The sequence below is a fragment of the Prosopis cineraria genome, unplaced genomic scaffold, assembly GCF_029017545.1.
Source record: "Prosopis cineraria cultivar Desert tree isolate PC_DT_omini unplaced genomic scaffold, ASM2901754v1 PC5, whole genome shotgun sequence".
In the NCBI taxonomy this organism is placed as follows: Eukaryota; Viridiplantae; Streptophyta; class Magnoliopsida; order Fabales; family Fabaceae; genus Prosopis; species Prosopis cineraria.
In genome coordinates this window covers 33,841,715-33,862,938 of record NW_026555336.1, presented here as the reverse complement: position 1 = coordinate 33,862,938, position 21,224 = coordinate 33,841,715, and the positions used below count along the sequence as shown (strand labels likewise).

General features: G+C 33.5%; 3 protein-coding genes across 7 annotated transcripts; 1 reads left to right on the top strand and 2 right to left on the bottom strand.

Moving 5' to 3' along the window:
* Positions 1-1,981: 1,981 nt before the first annotated feature.
* LOC129311045 (uncharacterized) lies at positions 1,982-6,214 on the bottom strand. Of its 4 annotated transcripts, none has more exons than XM_054952991.1 (9): positions 5,774-6,214; positions 5,500-5,616; positions 4,781-4,863; positions 4,083-4,166; positions 3,657-3,732; positions 3,467-3,539; positions 3,211-3,284; positions 2,558-2,651; positions 1,982-2,371 (listed from the first exon to the last, which is right to left on the bottom strand). In XM_054952991.1, exons 1-9 carry the CDS (start codon positions 5,928-5,930, stop codon positions 2,293-2,295), a joined length of 837 nt encoding a protein of 278 aa, XP_054808966.1. In that variant the 5' UTR covers positions 5,931-6,214; the 3' UTR covers positions 1,982-2,292. The 4 variants fall into 4 exon arrangements, with proteins under 4 accessions (XP_054808966.1, XP_054808967.1, XP_054808969.1 ...); XM_054952992.1 differs by having other exon boundaries at positions 4,083-4,167; positions 4,764-4,863; positions 5,825-6,214; XM_054952994.1 differs by having other exon boundaries at positions 4,083-4,167; positions 4,764-4,863; positions 5,900-6,214.
* Positions 6,215-7,203: 989 nt separating this feature from the next.
* Positions 7,204-14,389, bottom strand: LOC129311043 (probable hexosyltransferase MUCI70). 2 transcript variants are annotated; one of them, XM_054952989.1, is made up of 9 exons: positions 13,975-14,389; positions 12,951-13,165; positions 12,516-12,653; positions 10,857-11,212; positions 9,943-10,154; positions 9,599-9,855; positions 9,333-9,511; positions 8,324-8,414; positions 7,204-7,630 (listed from the first exon to the last, which is right to left on the bottom strand). In XM_054952989.1, exons 2-8 carry the CDS (start codon positions 13,123-13,125, stop codon positions 8,358-8,360), a joined length of 1,374 nt encoding a protein of 457 aa, XP_054808964.1. In that variant the 5' UTR covers positions 13,126-13,165; positions 13,975-14,389; the 3' UTR covers positions 7,204-7,630; positions 8,324-8,357. The 2 variants fall into 2 exon arrangements, with proteins under 2 accessions (XP_054808964.1, XP_054808963.1); XM_054952988.1 differs by having other exon boundaries at positions 8,329-8,414.
* A 1,354-nt stretch (positions 14,390-15,743) lies between these two features.
* LOC129310856 (uncharacterized) lies at positions 15,744-18,160 on the top strand. The gene is made up of 4 exons (XM_054952763.1): positions 15,744-16,081; positions 16,289-16,447; positions 17,574-17,671; positions 18,069-18,160. Exons 2-4 carry the CDS (start codon positions 16,290-16,292, stop codon positions 18,158-18,160), a joined length of 348 nt encoding a protein of 115 aa, XP_054808738.1. The 5' UTR covers positions 15,744-16,081; position 16,289.
* Positions 18,161-21,224: the final 3,064 nt, after the last annotated feature.

The window sequence follows — 21,224 nt, the reverse complement described above, 5'->3', positions numbered from 1 at the left end:
AGCTTTTTCCAAATCAATAAAAACCATGTGTAGATCTTTATCTTTACAACGATACTTTTCCATTAATCCCCTCAGTAGATAAATCGCCTCTGTAGTTGATCTACCTGGCATAAAACCAAATTGATTCTCAGAAATACTTGTCTCCAATCTCAACCTGTGCTCAATTACTTTCTCCCACAATTTCATTGTGTGGCTCATGAGTTTAATCCCTCTATAGTTAGTACAATTCTGAATATCTCCTTTATTTTTATAAATAGGAATTAATGTACTTCTCCTCCACTCATCAGGCATTTTCTTGGACCGTAAAATCACATTAAATAACTTAGTTAACCATCTCACCCCTTCTTCACCTAAACATTTCCACGCTTCGATAGATATACAATCAGGTCCGTTAGCTCTACCATTTGCCATTTTCTTAAGAGCTTCCTTTACCTCCTTATCACGTATTTTTCGATAGAATGACAAATTTTGTTCTCCTTCACCAGTTACTAAATCCTCCAAGTTACTAGATGAATCCTCTCCATCATTGAAAAGTTTAGAAAAATAAGTCTCCCATCTATTTTTAATTTCATCATCTGTAACTAAAATTCTTCCCTCTTCATCCTTAATACACCTTACCTGTTCTAGATCTCTTGATTTTCTTTCCCTACTCTTGGCAATCTTATAAATATTTTGCTTTCCTTCCTTCGTCTCAAGGTTCTTATAAAATTCTTCAAAAGCTTTGGAACGAGCTTCACCCACAGCTCTCTTAGTTTCCTTCTTAGCCATACGGTACCTCTCCCAATTTTCCTCATTGTTACACAAATGTATGGCTTTAAAACAGTTCTTCTTATACTTGATTTTGTCCTGTACACTATTATTCCACCACCAAGACTCCTTATCTCTCGGACCAGAACCTTTCGATTCTCCCAAAACTACTTTTGCAACCTCCCGTATCTTTTTAGCCATATCCTCCCATATGATGTTAGCACTTCCCTGAGAATCCCAAATTCCTTTATCCAAAAGATTTTGCTTGAAAATATCTTGCTTCTCACCTTTTAATTGCCACCACCTAATCCTTGGTGTTACTACTTGTCGACGTTTTTGGATTTTACTCATAATACACACATCAAGGACTAGGACCCTGTGTTGTGTCGTTACAGCATCTCCAGGGATCACCTTACAATTTTTACAAAGTTTTCTATCTGTGTTCCTAACCAAAAGAAAATCAATCTGCGACCTTGAGGCTCCACTTTTGTAAGTGATGAGATGCTCATCTCTCTTCTTGAAACAAGTGTTGGCAATTTTAAAATCATATGCCAATGAGAAATCAAGAAGAGTTTGCCCTTCATTGTTTAGCTCTCCAAAACCAAAACCACCATGCACCCTCGCATACTGACCAGCTTCCCTCCCGACATGCGCATTAAAGTCTCCTCCAATAAAAATCTTTTCACTCTGTGGTATGTGTCGAATCAACCCCTCCAGATCCTCCCAAAATAATTCCTTAAGACTGGCTTCTGTCCCGACTTGCGGCGCATAAGCGCTAACAATATTAACAGTCTCACGTCCAATTATCATTTTTAAAGAAATAATTCTGTCTCCAATTCTGCTAACTTCTACAACGTTCTTCTTCCACTCCTTATCTATAATGATGCCTACTCCATTGCGTGCACTTACTTTTCCTGTATACCAAAGTTTGAAACCTTGAATATCCTTAGCTCTTTCTCCACGCCATTTTATTTCTTGCAAGCAAAGGATATTGATTTTCCTTTGAATCATAACCCCTACAACCTCTACAGATTTACAATTTAATGTCCCAACATTCCAAGTACCAAATCTAATTTTGCTCTTATGGACTAACTTCTTTAGCCGCGTGCGTCCAGAATGACGCGGTAGCCCTTGCTCATTTAACACTACATCCGGGCGCCGATGCAGCGGCTCTAACTCACTTATCACTGTACTCGAGCCATGCAGCGCGTTACTTACGGGCAACGACCTAGCATTAACATTATAACGTCTATTGTCCATGTTCATGATAGATTCAACAAATTTTTACATTGGCTGTTGATGGCCTAACACAACCCTCCTCCTTTACCCGGGCTTGGGACCGGCTATAAACATAGGCGGAGTTTGCTTTAAAAAAGAACCAAAACAAAAAAAAACAAAAAAGAAATGTCTGCACTTTCGGACAAAGGGATTCATTTGGTGGCTGTTCACTGTCATTTCATTGCACCGCTGCAACATGCAAAAGAAATTCAAGTGCATATATAACATGACAAACTTGATCTAAAACAAAATTCCCAAGCACTGCTTCTATAGTTGAAAACTATGCTCCAAATTGAGAATGCGGCTTTTTATATCAGAGAATGTCTTCACATCAGTTCCCCATAACCTGATTTACGCAGATGAGCATAAAATGCTTTTAGGAGATAGCAAGCTACTCAAATTTCAGCCAACAAATAAATGCAGACATAAAAAAAAAAACTCCAAAAAAGTACTAAATGCAATGAACAGACATTGAGACATTTCTATCAGTCTAAGAGAGAGAGGGTGAACATTAGAACAAGAAAGCTCTTACCAACAATCTATTCCAACTGCATTGGCCCCTAATTTATCTGCCTTTTGATCATCCCCTATGTGTAAGGCTCTACTTGCCTCTACTTTAACTTGATCTAGTAAAAGGCAAAAGAAAAGTGAGAAAAAATTCAACAAATTCTAGCATCATCATGGGAATAGATGTTAGCAATGCAGTGAACAGTGCAACTTTCCCTTGGAATTAATTAACATAACATGCTTGCAGCATTCTTTCAGAAGTAATTTTCTAAAATTGGTTTTGATCTATATGATACAAAAAATAGTTCGAGGCAATATTTCTTCAAGCGTTCCTCATCCTTCGGTATTGCAAAATGCAAATGTAGCTTTCTTTTATAGAAATTATTGTTTTGTTGCAATCATTATATTATTGAGTATCTCCTCAAACTTATTGTTTTACACTTTAGGCCATAGAAGTTAAAGAAATACACAGATAAGTGGAACAAAAGAATTTACAGAAAAGTGGTGATAAATCAGCAGCTGAAGGAAAATATGACAATTATCTCCTTACTTTAGGCAATAGAAGTTAAAGAAATACACAGATAAGTGGAACAAAGAATTTACGGAAAAGTGGTGATAAATTAGAAGCTGAAGGAAACTATGACAACTATCTCCTTGATGCATTAAGACCATACATACCTAAAGCAGCCTGAAATATTCTTGGATCTGGCTTTTCATATCCAACTTCCGAGGATATAATGATAGCATCAAACCTGAGATAAAAATCAAGAATTTATATGAATTAACACTAAGAGAGGTTCATGCACTACACGGGTTTCTGAAAATTAAGAGGTTGAGAAGCAATAATTTCCTCATCTATGTTGATTGTCATATAAACGTTCAAGAATACAATAAAGCTAAGTAATAACATGTTCAAGGAATTATTGATGCTTACAGATTTAATACATTAAGATCCATCAAGAGCTTCCTTAAGCGAGTGTCAAAATTGGAAACAACAGCCATCTTAACTGTGTCACTGCTATTCATGTTAGAAAGGAAAAACATTGAACTTTAAAGAACATAGATAAGCAAGGGCATATAATTTTAGTGTTCTATGATAAAGAAATATGTATAATTCATTTGACCTCCGGAATCCTTGAGAAGGGAAATTGTTTCATGAGCCCCATTTGGAAGATGCCACGCATGACCATTTGCATAATGCTGACAAGAACATCACATAGAAGTTCAGATATAAGGATCGGAGACAAATTATCTTTTAAAAAATAAAAAAGCCAGCTACTTAAAGAAATTGCTCAAGTGGCAGTATAACACACCCAAGACGTTATTTTTCTTTAGTAAACAAATAATGATATCACAAAACAACATGAATGGAGATTCTTAATCAGCAAGACAGAAGATCAGAATCAACAATTTAGAAGGACCAAAATATCATAAACAGACTTGGCTCAAAGAAATTGACAAGAGAAAATAAACTGTAACCTGTCAATAGCAATAGCTTGAGAGTATCATCAAGAGTTAGAAAAGAACACCATTCTCATCAGAAGGGTTACCTCATAAACTTCCTCAAAGTAATCTTCATTAGCACAACCTGTGGCTTCAGAAACTACAAGCTTCCAAAATGGCCTCCCATCTCCCTGTAATGAATACAACTTAAAAATGTGTTACTGCTGTATTAAGCACCCTTTTCACACTGCTTTTCTATTTACATATCTTTAAGAAGAAACCAATCTGCAGACTAGAGTATATGTTAACAAAAGAAATCTGCATGGAAAACCATCTAACATCAGTAATCATGAAATGTACACAGTAGGAAATCGACTGCCAAAGTGACACAGAAGTTACATGTAAGCAAGTCAACTTGAAAACCTAGATAATTAAGTTCCTTGGTAATGTTTCAATGAAAGTAAAATCTTTCACTATGGAACAACTAGAATCCTGTTTGCACACAACTGGTCTCTGAAAAACCAAAAGTGTAGTGGCAAAAAGTCGTATGTGCTCTGTACAGACTCACATAAACTTTCTCTAACCTCTGTAGGCAGAGATAAGAACTATATTCACTCTAAATAACATTGTCCTCAGTTTCCCAATAACCATTAGATAACTGGAAGCAGCCATATCCAAAACAGAAAAGTGGAAGCTGCAAATGGGTTTTTAATCAAGAAGGTCAAAATACGGAGCATCACTGTAAAATACAAAATAATGATGATGATGGTAAAAAGGAAAAGATTATCATGGACAGAGCAAAGACCTGGTAACGTAGGTTTTCAGGCCATGAAGCAGCAAATGCTCTCCTAAAGCCTTGCTTTATCTCAGCTGGTGTTACGATCAAACCTGGAAAATGTTAACAGAAAGCTATCAGGATATTCATAACTCTAAGCCAGATAGCAACAAGTGAGAGTCATACGAGTTACATTTTAATTTTATGTCAAATCACTTGATTCATTGCAGCATATTACCTTGGGGATTCATAGGGAAATCCCACAATTTTCAAAAAACTAAATATGAGGGCCCGTGCATGGCATAGATATTTCCAATCTAAAGAGCTATAATACGGTAGTTTAGTCATAAAATGAACTTCATTGTCCAATTCAAATTTAACTGCAAATAATTCGAAGTCAAATCACTTAATAATTTAAATAATTAAATACAAACAGCCAAAGATTTTGTGGTCCAAAAAATACTATTAACAAGCCAATCCACATAATTTGGCTTGAATTTATATAATAGTATACAGACACTAGATTGTATATAGTAGATTGGGAATGAAACTAGTCATTTTCATTCCCCCCCCCCCCCTTTTTTTTGAGTAGATAAAAGAGGAACAGCATTGAGTATATTTTCATTCCTTTTTTTTTTTTTTTTTTGAGTAGATAAAAGAGGCACAGCATTGAGTATAGCCTCTTGCTTCTTTCATTCAAAACTTGGTAATTGCAGGGTGAATTTATAAATCATTGAACATTAACTAACCATATTTTCTTCCAATTGAAGCGTAAGTCTCCTCAACTGGTTTTGCCAATTGCAAAAGCGTACCTCCAGCGTCCAACAGCAAAGCATCATATGCCCTCCTACTAGAATTCGATCCATCTACGACCAAAATTAGGGCAGAGACAGAGACAAACAGAGAAACTTGAGCAAGAATAGTCAGAATATGTTACAATTCCACTGAAAGCGAATGAACCACGTCCTATTGATCAATGAATAATCTATTTCTGTACACAGAAAAGAAAAAAAAAAAGATCACATTTCGCAGAAGTGAAAACGATGGGTATATGTAGTTGAAATGTAGTCTGACCGTAGCGAACCGACATGGAAGAGAATCGGAAAATCTTTGAATTTGGAGGTTTGAGCGTTCTAAATAAAGCGTTACCAGGAGAGCATCTCACCAAGCTAGTCCCCATCGACTCCGCTATATACTGTTCAGACGTCAAATTCTATGAGGATTTCTTTCTGCATATTTCTAGTTTTCTACCACCTCTAGGTGCTTTTTTCTTCTCTGTCTCTCTCTCTCTCTCTCTCTCTCTGTTTTTTTTTTTTGCCGGTCTCCGAAGTTTGATTTTGCCTCGCAAGCAAGAGCTAATTATGCTACGTTCAATGAGCTTGCTGCTTGATTTCTGGCCAAGAAAAAAAAGTTGTAGCTTGATTATTCCTATGACAAATTCGTCATAACATGAATTCATTTCACAGAAAGGGACAATCGAAGACAGAGATGTCAGAGCAGAAAAAATTGTTGCAGATGTTTGCGTACTTGTTGAAAACAAAACTATAGTTTTGATGGTAGAAACCAAATACGAACTAATGAACGTAATCTTAATTTTAAATTTTGATAGTTAAAATAAAATCTTTAATTTATACTCGCTCGTTTAACTCAATCTCACTCTTTAATAAAATAATTATTTATATTTAAATTAAATTCATCCTTTTTTTCTTTTATTTAATAAAATATCTTATCTCAAAAAATATAAAATAATTTATTTAATAAGAACACTTTTAAAAAAATTAATGATTATATTTTAAAAAAATTTAAAAAATTTTATATTTTTTAACATTCAACTCTTTATAAAAAAATTTATTAATATCATATCATTAAAAATAACATTAAAATTCATTGACTCTTTTTAAAAATTTAATTAACTTCTAAATTTACTCTTACTAAAGATGAAATTTCTTTGTAAGAAAATTAATAATAAAAATTAAGTGTAAATAGAATATTTAAGATTAAAATAATAACTGTATATTTCTCTATTCAATTTTTTTAAAAAAAATTAACTTTTTAATCTTATACTTTCACTCAATTTATAATCATCAAGTATTTATTAATTTTTTAACACCGTTAATTTTTTCTAATGACATGGCTAATGATCGCCATATATGGCTGCCATGAGACCCAATAATAATAATAATAATAATAATAATAATAATAATAATAAGCGAACAAGGAACAAAACAACTATTTACATATATCTTCAAATTCAACTGTACCTGTAATTTAGGTTAGTTCACTTTTGACCTTATATATTCAAAATATGTCTGCATCATCTTTTCATTTCTCTCTTCATATTTAAGGTATGATTTATTTAACTTAAAACCCATCTGAAGGTCATGATGTAAAATCTAGTAATGTGCTAAACGGATTTTAAAACATTCCCTCTACCATGTGCTAAACAAATAATTTCAAAAATTCAGTAGTTAGCCCAGTTAAAAAGATATATTAAATAAAAAACAGTACATGCATGAAAAAACAATTTACAAAATTTTAGTCCTACTAATCACTAACCTTTCAACAGAGGACCAGTGACATGTCAATGCTAACAAAATTGAAAATACAAACAAATAAACAATAAAAGTTAGCAAAATTCTCCACTTCACGCCTACTTAGCGAACGTGAGGAAGCCGAGAAATCAAAACCTTCATCACCTTTCTCTTCATCAGATAGCAGCAGCAGCAATAATCTTCAGCATTGATTGCAAGGAGAAGAAACAGTCCACTTCTGAGAAGCAATGTACTCTTTGTCCAAGCTTTAATCTTACGTCAACTTCGACGAATCAAAGCCACAAAGAAACCAAGTATGATAAAATACACTCCGCTTCAGGGTGAATCCCTGCTCATATCAGATACATCACGTCAGGGGCTCAGGTATGAATGTTAATTTTGATCAAATCCCCAATGAATATAAATTAAAGGTAGAGAAATTCATGCCAACACTATCTTAATATATTTTGCCATCAGGCTCTCTAATTACAACATGACAAATGTATGAGCCTGATGATAACATAACGAAGTGTGATTTTTGCATATAACAGTATGGTTCCCCAACTAACCATATATTTGTCATATTAAGTTTCAAAAACTATGCACTTGTCCTGTTTGAATTACAGAGATCTTGACGGCAAGGGTATAATTACAATGAACAACTCCCTTCGATCGTAAATGCAAGAACCAGTTAACTATTCATAGATTAAGGAAATTAAGTTGGTTATTTGTTAAAAAAAAATGTGTACTCATTTTCCTAAAATACCCTTCCTTTATTCACAACATTGCTCATACATCATACAAGAATCTAATTATAGGGGTACTGGGTTAGTTTGGGAGAAAATAAAAGATACGAGAGACAATGGATATTGAGGTGGATATTGAGATCTTACATTTATGACTAAAACAAACCCCTCAACTAGTTCCAACATTTAGAACCGGAGGGAGCATATCTAAGTCTAATCCTTAAAAATAATGGAGCATTAAAGAAGGTAAGAGTCCCATTCAGGTTTACAGGACGAAAGCAACCACAAAAGGCAACCTTACAGAGGTTAAACTGATCAAGCAGTATCAGGTTAAGATGGAAGAAGCCTGTGCCGGAATAGCTTCACCAATGCTCTGCGTTCACAATCCTGCAGAGATTTATGATATCTATATATATTATCTCAGTTATTTAGAAATACAAAAATTTACACATAACAATGCAGAAAGGATGAGAGATAAGTAGAACTGATGAAAAAGAATGCAAAACTGTTAGGATGCAAGACTTGTCAGGAGGGTTTGACCAAGCAAGCTTTTCAAGCAGTGTTTTGAAACCCGGGCCAAATGTCAAACCAAAAAGAACAGCAGGTCATGGTTCTCATGATTCAACTAGTTGTCAAACCGGTGACATAAAAATTGAATAAAAAATAATATTTATATGCATATATATATATATATAAACAAGACATTAATTTGTCAAAAAAACAATAATTTATCGAGTAACACCACAAATCCACATTGCATAACATTTTCTAATTGCTCAAAGTCCCAAACAATGACACCACAAATCCAAAATATATGTCTTGAAGGTTGAAGGCAGCAGTGCAGAACAGATTTGAGCGAGCATTGAAGGCTTGAAGGTTGAAGCTGGAGATGAGAAAGGCGATATCTGTTTTCACTTTTTTTAGACAGCAGAGCCCTAGTTTTTTTTTTTTTTAGGGGTTAAACTTTGACCTGAATTGAACCGCTCCGGGTTCCAAGTTAAATCGGGTTCTTTGAAAACCACCCAATTCAATCTGGGTCAATTCAGTCCAAATGCTTAATTGGTTCAAAGTTGAACCAAGCTGTTTTATTTAGTGGGTGATAGTTGGACCGTCCAGTCCGGTCCAGTTTTCACAACATTAGTTACCAACAGTTGTGTACAAAAGGAACGTGATTTGTTTAGTATGACCTATACATAGTCATTACAGACCAAGATCCACCAACTAATACACTCTCAGATGGAGATTACAGAATGCATGCAAACTAAACAATGAACAAAAAAAAATAGAGAACAAAGAATGACCCACCTTGAACATGTATAAGTGAAATGGCCTATTGGGATTCATTCGCCTGAGTTTTAAATAAGTATAAGCAAAGCTTAGTTGATCACGCGATGTAAATCGATCAACTTCATTGAACCAAAGACATGAAAATAAATTAGACATTGGTGTATGCGCCCTGACTATCAAGGAACCCTCAGGAACATCTGCAAGGTGGAAAACAAAGAACCACGTAACCAATCACATGACGCAACAAAATTTCCACAATTAACAAAGACACCAAGGAGACTTACAACTTGGGAGAGGATTATTAGGAGCTAAAGGATCAAACTTGGTGAGTCCATCAGATTGGTAGAAGTTAAACTGTTCATCAATTGCAGCATGGTCATACTTATTCAAGCGTTTATTTTGGAGTACCTCCTCCCAGACACAGTGGCGATCATAATGATTTGAGATGGCATATTCAGCCTTCCTCCGCCACAAAAAATATTCAATAATCAGCAACGGATCAGCATTAAGTCGCATCTTGCTGTCAAGCCAAATGGAATACCTAACAATCAAGGATTTTTAAATAAACGTTGGATTGAGGAATGGATGGCCAAGAAACTAGGATGCTGCAACGAATTGCAAGAACTACCTAGAATTTGGGAATAAGCGATGTGATAAAAATTTTGGCACCTTGCCAGTTCTCCGCATGTCCTCATATGGCAAGTTTTTTACAACAACTACTTTCCAGAGGCCAATGTACCCTCTATCATCAGGACTGTTTCCTTCAGATGACAATTTGGACAGAGTTTGATCATCCAAAAACATAACAAAACAAACATTGTCCTTTGAATATTGACTGATCTGCAGCAATTAGGCATAATATATAATACACGCTAAGTAAATTACAGATGCTTCAAAGTTGACACTATAAAGCGCGCACATGATAAACTAAGTTATCAACATCTTTTAGTCATAAAATCAAGGAAGACAGGTAATTTCTCTTATTCCTTCAGCACATAATATGTTAATATTATCATATATTAGACCCATTCAACAAATATAGATAACAAAAAATGACACACCTAATCAAAATCATCATGAAGAAAACTAAACTGGGAATATTCTAAGAGGATGCTAGTCATTGACCAGTTCATATATGAAACCAAATGTACTAAATCTAGATGATCCAGTGTAGTGAATGGCGTATTTGAGCATGGCCCCCTCTCATGTATTTTTCCTCTATACATTTTGTTTTGCTTCATCAGTCTTTCTGTTACCATTGCATATTTCTCTGCAGAGTTACAGGGCAGGTGAAGAAACAAAGATGCCCAAATTCAGAGTGCTAGTCATCTTCTACATACTTGTAACTTATCTAGCTCCAATAGCCAAAAGGATAAGGAAAAGAACAGGTTCAATCGAAATTTTAATCACTTGAGTACAATTATTTCTAGAAACAATTTTAGCATCACACACACACGCACACGCACACACAAGGCCAACAATACTTGTAAAATCTTATGAACTCCACATCAAGTAAAGAATGAAAACAGATGACAGAATTACCAATCTACTTGTAGGCCTCCTGAGAAAATCGGAGCTTCCAAAAATGCAAGAAGAAACAGCAACCTTACAGTTGTACAAATAAGCCTTATCTCTTTCATCTAAATCAAAGCCAGTGCTTGAATATCCTCCTTCCGCCTTGACAAAACCACAATGAAGTGTTTGGTTTACCGCATAAAATGATTTTTCTCTTTCCTCAAGAGTCTGATGTCCTCCAAATCGAGGTTCAAATAAATTATTTTCTGACTTTTGTTCTTCTTTGTTAGTATATTCTAGTGAAAACCGGGTGTAGTTAATGTAGTTCTTTGGCTCAAGAATGCCATCTACCGATTCCAGAAGCCCAACTTCACAAGGAAAATCTGAAAGATTGATGTTAAGGGAAAACATAGGATGAAAATAATCTAGTTAATTATGGAATTGAAATGCATAAATCCAAATAATAGTGCTGATAAATAATTGAAAAGATGGATTAGCATGTTATTTGTTATCATCAAATTAAGAACTTGAAAGGTCCCCTTTCTTTTTAAACATTTAATAAAAAGGCCACTGACTAAATCTGTGCTACGTCATAGATTAAAGCAAAGGAACAGATCCTTGGCAAATCTTAATGATTATATTACAACAGAAGAAAAGAGCACAAGGTTCACCTCAGCAAGATTTTTCTCACCAGCCTTGATGGTTGCTGCTTGATTTTCACATTATATGATTAATTATGCTTGTTAAAAGAAAATTATCCATTCAATATCCAATCCTTCTACACTTTATTGAGGTTGATTCAATGATTTGTGCTCTTTCAAACATGGTTTTCTCAATGAGTCTTTAACTTTCTCTCTCCCTCCCTCCTCCCCCACCCTCTCTCACTCGCACACATAGATTTGATGCAGGTACTACATTTTTTTATTCTTTTATCCAGTTAAATTTTTTGTACAAGAATTATTATTTTGGTTTATTTTGAATTATCAGGCTATGATAATCTATATCCTAGATAACTATCTTTTATTAGGAGTTTTAATTTAAATTTGATTCATATTACAATTGTGAAGTCTGTATGACTAAAGTAGGCGGTTATCTTTTTGTTCACCTTTCCCATCCATTAATAATATGTCTATTGAGATTTGAGTTCAGAAAGTTTTAGGAAGTTTTCCCCATTGGTTTCCCACTAATTTGTTCACCTTTCACATATTAAGGGAATGTAGGGATGCTAGCGCCATGTCATCATCTACAGGCTGCAACAGATACTCAGGAACAGTTGCTAAGGTAAGGGCCTTAATGGGGATGATGGGCAGGCTATGTGACCCTTATCATGACAGTAGCGAGATTCTATGGATGAGGCACTGAAAAGAGAATTTTGACGAGAGGTTCTTTCTCTAAACTGCGCAAGTATGAATCCTATCCTACTTATAGACATATAGACTGCTTATAGTGTGAATAAATTCCATCTAAACCAAAAGTACTAAATCATAGTTATTAAGGACATAGACAACCACTATCCCACTAATTCACAATAAAACTTTAATTCATAAATAGAAAATCTAATTGAAAACAGAACAATTGATTGTACTATCTGTGTCAAAAAGTATTATAGAATAATGGAAGCACAGCACTTAAATATCAGTATAATGATAACATTGACTTATTGATGTGCAAGATATTGACTCTTACGTTGCTTCCGACGCTTGCTTTTAGGTGGCCTTCCATCATCAGATACCAAAATTTCTTCTTTTAAGTTTCCTTCTTCTTTCAGTTTGTGGAAAATTGGGGGCTTAGAGTCCAAAATTGGGGACTGAGAGTCCATTTTAGCTGTAGAGGAACGATTGCAAGAATATAAGAAGCAAAATTCTGACATGACTTACAATTTGATACTACTTCTATAGAACCTTTAAAAATCTCAGTTAAAACAATAATTTTTCCATGAATACAACTTAGTGATCATATAGACACGAGAAATTAAAAAAAAAAAAAAACATTACTGAAGAATAAAACAAGAAGCATGATGGAAAGTGATAGCTTGGTCCGTCTATACTTATGTATGTGCGACAAAAGATAAATACATTACATGTATGTTCCAAATTAAACGATTCAAGTCTCCAGCCTCACCTAAAAAAAACATTCTCAGTCCAAAAGCTGTCAAAGACAATGACAGTAGTGCAATGAGAAGCAACAAAGATTCTGAAAGTCTCTGTTTAGTAAAACGACCAAACCTTCTACCACGACGAAAGACCCGAAAGCCATGATCAGTGAAGAATTCACCATTATTCTTATACTGTGCCATTGCAGAGCAGGTCCCGCAATTCAGATTTAGACCGCGTCATCTGCCAAAAAAAATCCATGTTTTAACTTTCACAAAAAAGGATGACAAGTTACTCAAAAATTACTCATCTCATCAACACATCATCATATCCAAGTTCCAAACTCAAACATGTACAAGTCCCTATAGGCCTCCGTGGTTAATGTTTTTGCATGTATCAAATTTGATAGTCCTCACTACATAGGATCAAACGCTCAAGTTAGAAAAGTCAATAGTTGGCAGAGGTATGTATTCAACATCGCTACTATAACGATATTTTATAATCAACATTACCATATGAAGCTGAGAAAGTGTATGCCACCATTCTACTCTATGACCATGAAAGGCATGGCATTCATTGAAAATGCCATTTCCAAATAGGAAAGACAATGAAGAATGGAAGGGATACAATCCTCAGTTAAAAAAGAAAGAAAGAAGGAAAGGGATACAATCCCTGTTCCGAATCCCATTAAGTTTGAATCCGACAGCTCATGTATTTGTCCGTCCTTATAAATAAAACTCATAAATAGATTACCAATTGAGATACCAAATATGAAGATACATAGACACACGAAAAACCTTCAGAAAGTGAACTGCATCACTCCTGGCCCCAAGAAAGGGGAAGCAAAAGTGAGTTACAAAGTTCAAAAGGGGAAATTAAAAGACAGAAATGCCATAGGAATCATCAAAACGACAATGCTTCGCATAAAATTTTCCAAATTGAGGTGTTTAAACACGTAACCAAAATCAAGTACTAGCAGGACAATGTTAGAAGAAATCTACAAGCAAATGGATTCAGAATTAAAAGAGAATCAACTCAGGGTTCTGTGATACCTCATCGGAGAGCAGACCGGAGGCGGGAAAATGATGGGGTGGGCGTACGATCTATCATGGGTAACATACACAGAACGAAATCTTCGCACAAACTAGATAAATCAAGCAAAAGCGGGTAAATCTTTGGGCGGCCAAACTGGTGTTGTCCGTTATCAAGATCCGCACTTCACTTGTGATTCCCAAGCCTACGCGTTTCGCAGACAGAATCGAGCAAAAGGTTTAACTTTTTCTTTCGTTTTTTCTTTTTTTTTTTAATGACAATTTGGTTCACTTGTTTCAAGATCTTTGCTTTTTTGTACCGACAGATAAAGCGGCCTTGAACAGCGTTTTAGTGGGCAGACGGTGAATGTCGCGATGATGAACGAGAATGATTATGCCCTCTGGTTCCGGCGTCGCGTACTCTTCAGCAATTAGCGTTGTTGTGGCATCAAGCACCTTGCGTGAATCCTCCTATTTTATTTTATTTCATGAACCAAAAAAAAATTATACCCCCCCCCCCTCATCTTATTCATAAATCATTTTCATTAACCTCATTAATATTAATATAATAAAAATATAAAAAATAAAAATAAATAAAATTTTAAATATAATCTTAAAGTAAAGAATGAAAAGTAAGTTAATTATATAATATTATTTTTATCTTTCTTTTTTTACTTTTTAAGAATAATTTAAGAATTTTAATTTAAAACAAAACAATCTTATTAAAGTGAATCAAATTATATTTTTAAAAAATGATTTATATATTAAAACAGAGAAATATTAATTATAACATTTTAAAATTTAGATCTAAATGCTTGTAGATATAGATAAAAAGTTTTTATTAGTCTGATATTTTGTTCAAATAAAATCGGAGTTAAAAGATGAATTAAATATATACTTGAGATAGGTGGGGAAAAAAAAAATTCAATATTATAAAATTTCCTGAAAAAGTATTGTGTCCAATTATTAAATATAATTTATTAGATTATAAATTATAATGAGTGGGGACACAAGATATGCTCCATACAAGTTTGGACTTTAGAGATATCTATAAATATGAAGAAAAATATAATTTTTAATTCCTGCACTTTACTTATATTTTGTTATAGGTTCATTTTTTTTTTGTATTTTGGATATCTATACTTTTATTTTTGATATTTTATGCTCATCCAAGATCCCTACACTTTATTTATTTAAAGATTTAGAATATCAAAAAATAAAAGTGTAAGAACTCATAACATTAAAAAAAAATACAAGGACCTATAACAAAATACAAACAAAATATAAGAACTAAAAATTATATTTTTCTAAATATAAAAAAAAAGAAAGTTAAAGATATAGCAAGGATTAAATTATAAAGATTTTTTATTTTAACTAAGCGACACTCATGGGGATGAGGGAGTGCCATAATCATAAAAAAACAATATGTATTCTTAAGGCATCAAAATAATACTTTAAGAGTGAGAAGCACAAAATTAAAATGAAACAAATGTTATAATAATTTCATTTTAGTAAAATACCTTTACGTGGACTCTATAATCAATATCAATATATAATATATAACAGTTCCAAAACTTAATGCTTATGAACAGTAAAATGGGGGTATTTACGGCATTTCCAAGAGAGCTAAAATATGTCTTCCTTCACAGCTTACAAAAAAGCAAAGGGGCTGATGGGCATTTTTGGTGTTTTACTTGCTATGGGTGAAGTCACCTCAATATGTACGATAAAGTGAGGATGCAAAGTTTTATCCATTGAATTATACCAATATACATTGTGTAAAGAAAATCTCCAATATTTGAGAGTATTTGACACTACCCACTGTTTGAATCGTGCAGCTCACTTTGACGTCTCCATTCACTACCCTTTCTCTCTCTTGGCAAGATTCTCCCTAATTTACTCTGCTTCCACCAACCCTACGGTGCCCTTCTCTTTCAATCGGTCAGAAATGTCACTCTAAAATAGTTTTTGGGAGCCTCCTGCATGATTATCCTAACTCGATGGAAGCCTTGAAGCTGTCTTGAGATTGTTTTTCTATTCGGCCGTCGCCCGTTCCATCTTCTTCTCGAACTCGTCCTAGGGTTGTATCTTGCAGTCTGAAAGCTGGGTGAAGTTAATGTATTTACTGGTATATGATGTATTTTCTCTTGATTTATTTGCATGTTTTTTTTACTTAGTTATTATAACAATTTCTGTCCTTATTTGCTGGTCTTATAGTTCAACACAATCTAACCATACCCCCTGATTAGGATATCTGCTCACTTTTTTTTTTAATACAAAGGCCATATATTTTTTTGTATTTAATCCTTCTCTATTTTCCCTTTGTCTAACCCAGAATGGATGCCTATAACGTTAATGCATTAGACAAAAATCATTTTGTTCTACTCAACAATCTTGATCGAACCAAGATAACCTGGCATATACTCATCAAAGTAGATCAGATGTATGCTTGTGTTGGCCAAGAAGTCTATGAGCTCGATCTTGGTTATCCGAAGTGAGCACGATCTATCAACCTAATGGTATTTGATTTATAGGTGACAATACTTATGATTTTTTTTTGAAACATATATTAACTCATACTCTATTGCAACCTGAACTTTGCCTTACAACACTCTATCTTTCCTTTTTATCACTTAAGGATACTCCAATGGAAATGTTAATAGTTGGCCAGACATAAAGTAAGATATAACTTAATATTTTGGTTCTATACTTCATGTTTTTTTCAAACTTTATTCTTAAACCATGATCAAGTTAATGTTTAATGGTTTCTCCACATACTTGAAATAGTATGCGGAAAGTAAATTACTTATTATAACATTTTGCTATCTTGGATGTTCTTTCCATGCATGAATCTTAATGATGAATCAAACAAAAGTTTGGCCGTCTCTAGGTAGTTCTTAACTTTACACTACCTATCGTGAAATAACTTTTCATCCCTTTTCCTTATCATTTCATTGCCTGTTGTAATAGCTTAATCTGCATTGTTCTTATTGCAGCTTTTAGTGTAGAAAGAGTTTCATTATTTTGGCCTTTCCAATAGCAGGCCACCTTCTATTTTCATATTTCCTTGCTGTATGATGCTTCAATACATGTATTGCCAGTTTCTAAAGTAATCATGTATTGCCACTGATATCTTTGGAATGTGTGAATATTTTATTTTTACACTCCTCAATGTCTTTATTCATATCCTTTACGTGTTTGTACAGAAAAAGGTTAAAACTCACTCTTCTTTACTATATACAACATCCATTGCTCTATCATATCCATTCTAAATATCTATTCAAAATCAATGGTCAACTTCTTTTAAATGTTTCGTCCTATCACTGAAAGATGCCCAAATACTCAAGACACACAATCTTTTTCCATTTCATGATACCCCCGCTGTTTCATGCTTCAATAGATGTATTGTCAGCTACCATATTTGTGCATAAATATGATAACATGATAAATTACTTATTATAACATTTTGCTGTCCTTATTTTTTGGTATATCATGATACAATATCTTTTTAAAAAATTGTTATTAAAAGTTATAAGTCTTTTTCTTTGCTTAACCAAAATACTTGCTTATTTCCTTTAATTTCCAATATTGATTTATATTTCTTTTCATGGCTCACAAAGTCGAGACATGATGAATTGTCTTTTAAAAGGAGATTCTGCTGTGGATGCTTGGACAACATATCAGTCATATAAGTATGCTGTTATTTTTAAACTGCCTGGTAATTTGTACTATCTTTTTAAATATAGAACATCTAATGCTTTATCATATTCGTTCCAAATATCTCTTTTACAATCATGGTCAACTTTTAAATATATGTTGTGCCTTCTTTATGCATCCATTCTAAATTTTAAAGATAATGTCACCTGCTTTTTAAAAAAGAGATTCCACATATGCTTCTTCGTTCCTGCACTTCTTCTATTTGGACATCGTTTGCATGTGTAAATTCCTAAAATGAATTAAAAGAATAAGGACCAGACTGTTTGTGTGTTTTCCCTTCATGGATACATGTACTAATAACAATACACGTATTTTCCTTTAATTATTGATATACCCACATGTGTCTTATACAAATCACCTTAAATATGTTTACTATGAGTATTTAATATTTATCCCAGGCAGAGATTTCCTTCAGGAGTTCAAAAATGTTGCCAAAGTCCGCTGGTACACCAACCCTGGACATGCTGACCTTGCTGGCAGCAGCTTATAAATGTTAACAGATGGCTTTGGGGATCCAAGACCATTGTAGGTTGTTGGTAGAGATGTTTTGTAATCCTATGACATTTTTAACTTTTATATCTTTGTGTATGAAGATCAGAGTACTTATAGTCTTTTCTTAAGATCAATGTATTATGTCTTTTATAAATAATGTACTTTTATTGAGTTCATTGATAAATGAACGAAATTGGTTGACACATGTTATGTTTTAATTTTGTCCTTTAACACTAACATAAACCTCACAAGAACTCTAATTAAACAATCATTATTGTTTTTTTCATAAGGGATTCGTCCTATATTGGTGGACTTAAATTATTATTATTATTATTATATTGATAATTAAATCATACAGTTATTGTATAATAATGGTAGTTTTTGCAAGTTTATAATTCTGTTTGTAGTTGTTTTATATCATTACGTCGATGTTTGCTTATACAAGTTCCAAATACATAGTATTATCTAACACGGATTATATCAGTGTTAGATAACACGTTTTAGTGTAACATTAAGTTTGAAAGTTTAGGTGCCAAAAATCTTTTCATTACTTAGAAAGTAGATGGTGATGAACAGTTTAATGGGGTTATTCCAGGTAATTTTTAGTAGTTATATGTAATGATATGTAATTGTTTACTTTTAACTTGTAGTGTATGAAGAACACAGTAATTATTACACTCCTAAATCTTTCAACTTGAAGTCATTCACCTAATAAAGATTCCAATGGCATTATCTTTCTTATTATAAATTTATAATTTGTATAATTGCATAATAATCACAAATTTTATAAGGTCATATTTTTGCATGTATATCTTCTTATACTAGATTGCTCCTTCTTCCTTATGTGACTGCCAAGTCCAATGTGTTACAGATTCCAAAAAGTTATGTGTGTGTTGTGTTTAGCACGTACAATCTCCAAGATCAATGTATTCTTATACTTCTTCTATATGACAAGGTTTGATCCACATTATAGTTTCTATAAATGCAATGTGGATTTTGTTGACAATTATTTTTTTATTGTATCTTATTATACTATTGCAAATTATTCAGGATGACATATTTGGCAGTCAAAGTCAATAATTCTCTGCTCAGTATGTTTTTTTCATCATGTGGAAAGGGCAATGTTTACCAGGTATGATGCCATATAAATGGCTATTGCAACATGCTTTTGTTAAAAGTATCAACTCATCATAAACTTTTTATTTCCAAACCTATTGTATAATTTAACGCGTGTTTACAAGTTCAGAAGTATCCCCATGTCATATCATTGCTCATTCTTAATGACAATTCATTGACTTCAATCTTCTGTTTAAATTTATATTATGAAATAAATAATGCATTCAAGTTCTCTCAGTTTTTAGTTATACAATGTCTTGTCCTTTATGTGTATCTCGAGTATTTAAATGTTTCACCATGCATGTTAGTCATAATTTCTCTATTGCTTGGTTGTTTTTTATATTTAACTCATGGGCTTTAATGTATTGCACTTATTCATCTCATTTTTTTATATAAAGATGTGATAATTACCTTACATATCCACTAAATGTGCGATATAATCAAGATAACTCCAATTACATGTCATACTCACTATTACCCTAATCATCAAAACTCACACTACATAGTCTGTTTTTCCATTAACCTACTAGGATGATACCCATTACATAAATATAATCTTCAAAGTAGGTAGTTCTTGAGCTCACTTGCACTTCGTCCGTCACTATAATGGGTCCACAGCACACTCGTATACATGTTATCCCGCAATCTCTCCATCCTTGAATGAGTGCATTCAACTCATGCTCTAAGAAACAAACGTAATGGCTCATAATCAGTTGTTTTGATATAGCATGTGTTATGAATCTTCAAATGAGCATGTTGGAGGTTTGGCATATTTATAGTCAAAGATATTAGTTGGGAAAATAATAAAACATCAGCTATTCATTTCGGTTTACCTTTTTAAGGGGGGCAATTCATCTTTTTACCTATTATGTAAAAGTAATATACCGGGTCGAATACCAATGAAGAGATATTTTTAACTTTAAATGAGTGTGCTGGAGGTATCACCTATTTATAATATACCAATGAGTGTGCTGGAGTAATATACCGGGTCGAATACCAATGAAGAGACAATTAAAGAAAAGAAAATTTTTGGAACTATACGTGCAGGTAAAATTCCATGACTATTCAAATGTATATTTTTTCTTATAATTTATTACTTTCATTTTTAAATTATTACCTCCATTTTTTCTAGCTTTTAATCTCTTTATGTTTGGACTTCTTCTTATTATATCTTCTTTATATACAGAGGTATATACTATTGAATTTCAGAAGAGGGGTTTACCTCATGCCCATATACTTTTGTTCCTTGACAAGCATGATAAAATCAATGACTCGGATGGTGTCGACAGGGTAATCTTTGCAGAAATCCCAGATAAGCATACCTCGCCAAAATTGTATGATTTGGTCAAGAGATTTATGATGCATGGTCCATGTGGTACAAGCAATCCCAAGTCACCGTGCATGAAGGATAAGAAATGCAGTAAATATTTCCCTAAAAAATTCAACAACCAAACAGTGATTGATGAAGATGGATACCCTACATATAAAAGAAGAAATGATGGGAGAGATATTGAAGTAAAGGGTATTCATTTAGACAATAGATTTGTTGTCCCATATAACTCTGTCCTTCTTACCATGTTTCAAGCTCATATCAATGTTGAGAAATGCAATCATTCCACTTCTATCAAGTACTTATTTAAGTACATCAGCAAAGGAAATGATAGAGTGGTGGCAACAATATATGACAACAATGACGAGATTCAGCAGTATTATAACTGTAGATATATTTCTGCTTGTGAGGGATCCTGGCGTATATTTGGATTTGACATCCACCACAGACATCCTTCTGTTGAAAGACTAAGTTTTCATTTACCAAATCAGCAACCTATAGTTTACTCAAATACAGACGACGTGGCAGAGTTGTTAGATAAGCCAAGAGTATGTGAATCACAATTTTTAGCTTGGATGGAAATGAATGGTAACCAAGATCTTGCCAAAACTCTTAC

Excerpts from the sequence above, each read along its gene's own strand:
- LOC129311045 (XM_054952991.1), bottom strand. The coding sequence starts at position 5,930 with ATGGGGACTAGCTTGGTGAGATGCTCTCCTGGTAACGCTTTATTTAGA. Across the intron at positions 5,617-5,773 it reads CGTTTTCACTTCTGCGAAAT|ATGGATCGAATTCTAGTAGG; the intron begins GTGATCTTTTTT and ends TTTTGGTCGTAG. Across the intron at positions 3,285-3,466 it reads GATCTTAATGTATTAAATCT|GTTTGATGCTATCATTATAT; the intron begins GTAAGCATCAAT and ends TTTTTATCTCAG.
- LOC129311043 (XM_054952989.1), bottom strand. The coding sequence starts at position 13,125 with ATGGCACAGTATAAGAATAATGGTGAATTCTTCACTGATCATGGCTTT. Across the intron at positions 9,856-9,942 it reads CGCTTATTCCCAAATTCTAG|GTATTCCATTTGGCTTGACA; the intron begins GTAGTTCTTGCA and ends CTTGATTGTTAG. Across the intron at positions 8,415-9,332 it reads TTCACTTATACATGTTCAAG|GATTGTGAACGCAGAGCATT; the intron begins GTGGGTCATTCT and ends AAATCTCTGCAG.
- LOC129310856 (XM_054952763.1), top strand. The coding sequence starts at position 16,290 with ATGGATGCCTATAACGTTAATGCATTAGACAAAAATCATTTTGTTCTA. Across the intron at positions 16,448-17,573 it reads CTCGATCTTGGTTATCCGAA|TCGAGACATGATGAATTGTC; the intron begins GTGAGCACGATC and ends TGGCTCACAAAG. Across the intron at positions 17,672-18,068 it reads TGTTATTTTTAAACTGCCTG|GCAGAGATTTCCTTCAGGAG; the intron begins GTAATTTGTACT and ends TATTTATCCCAG.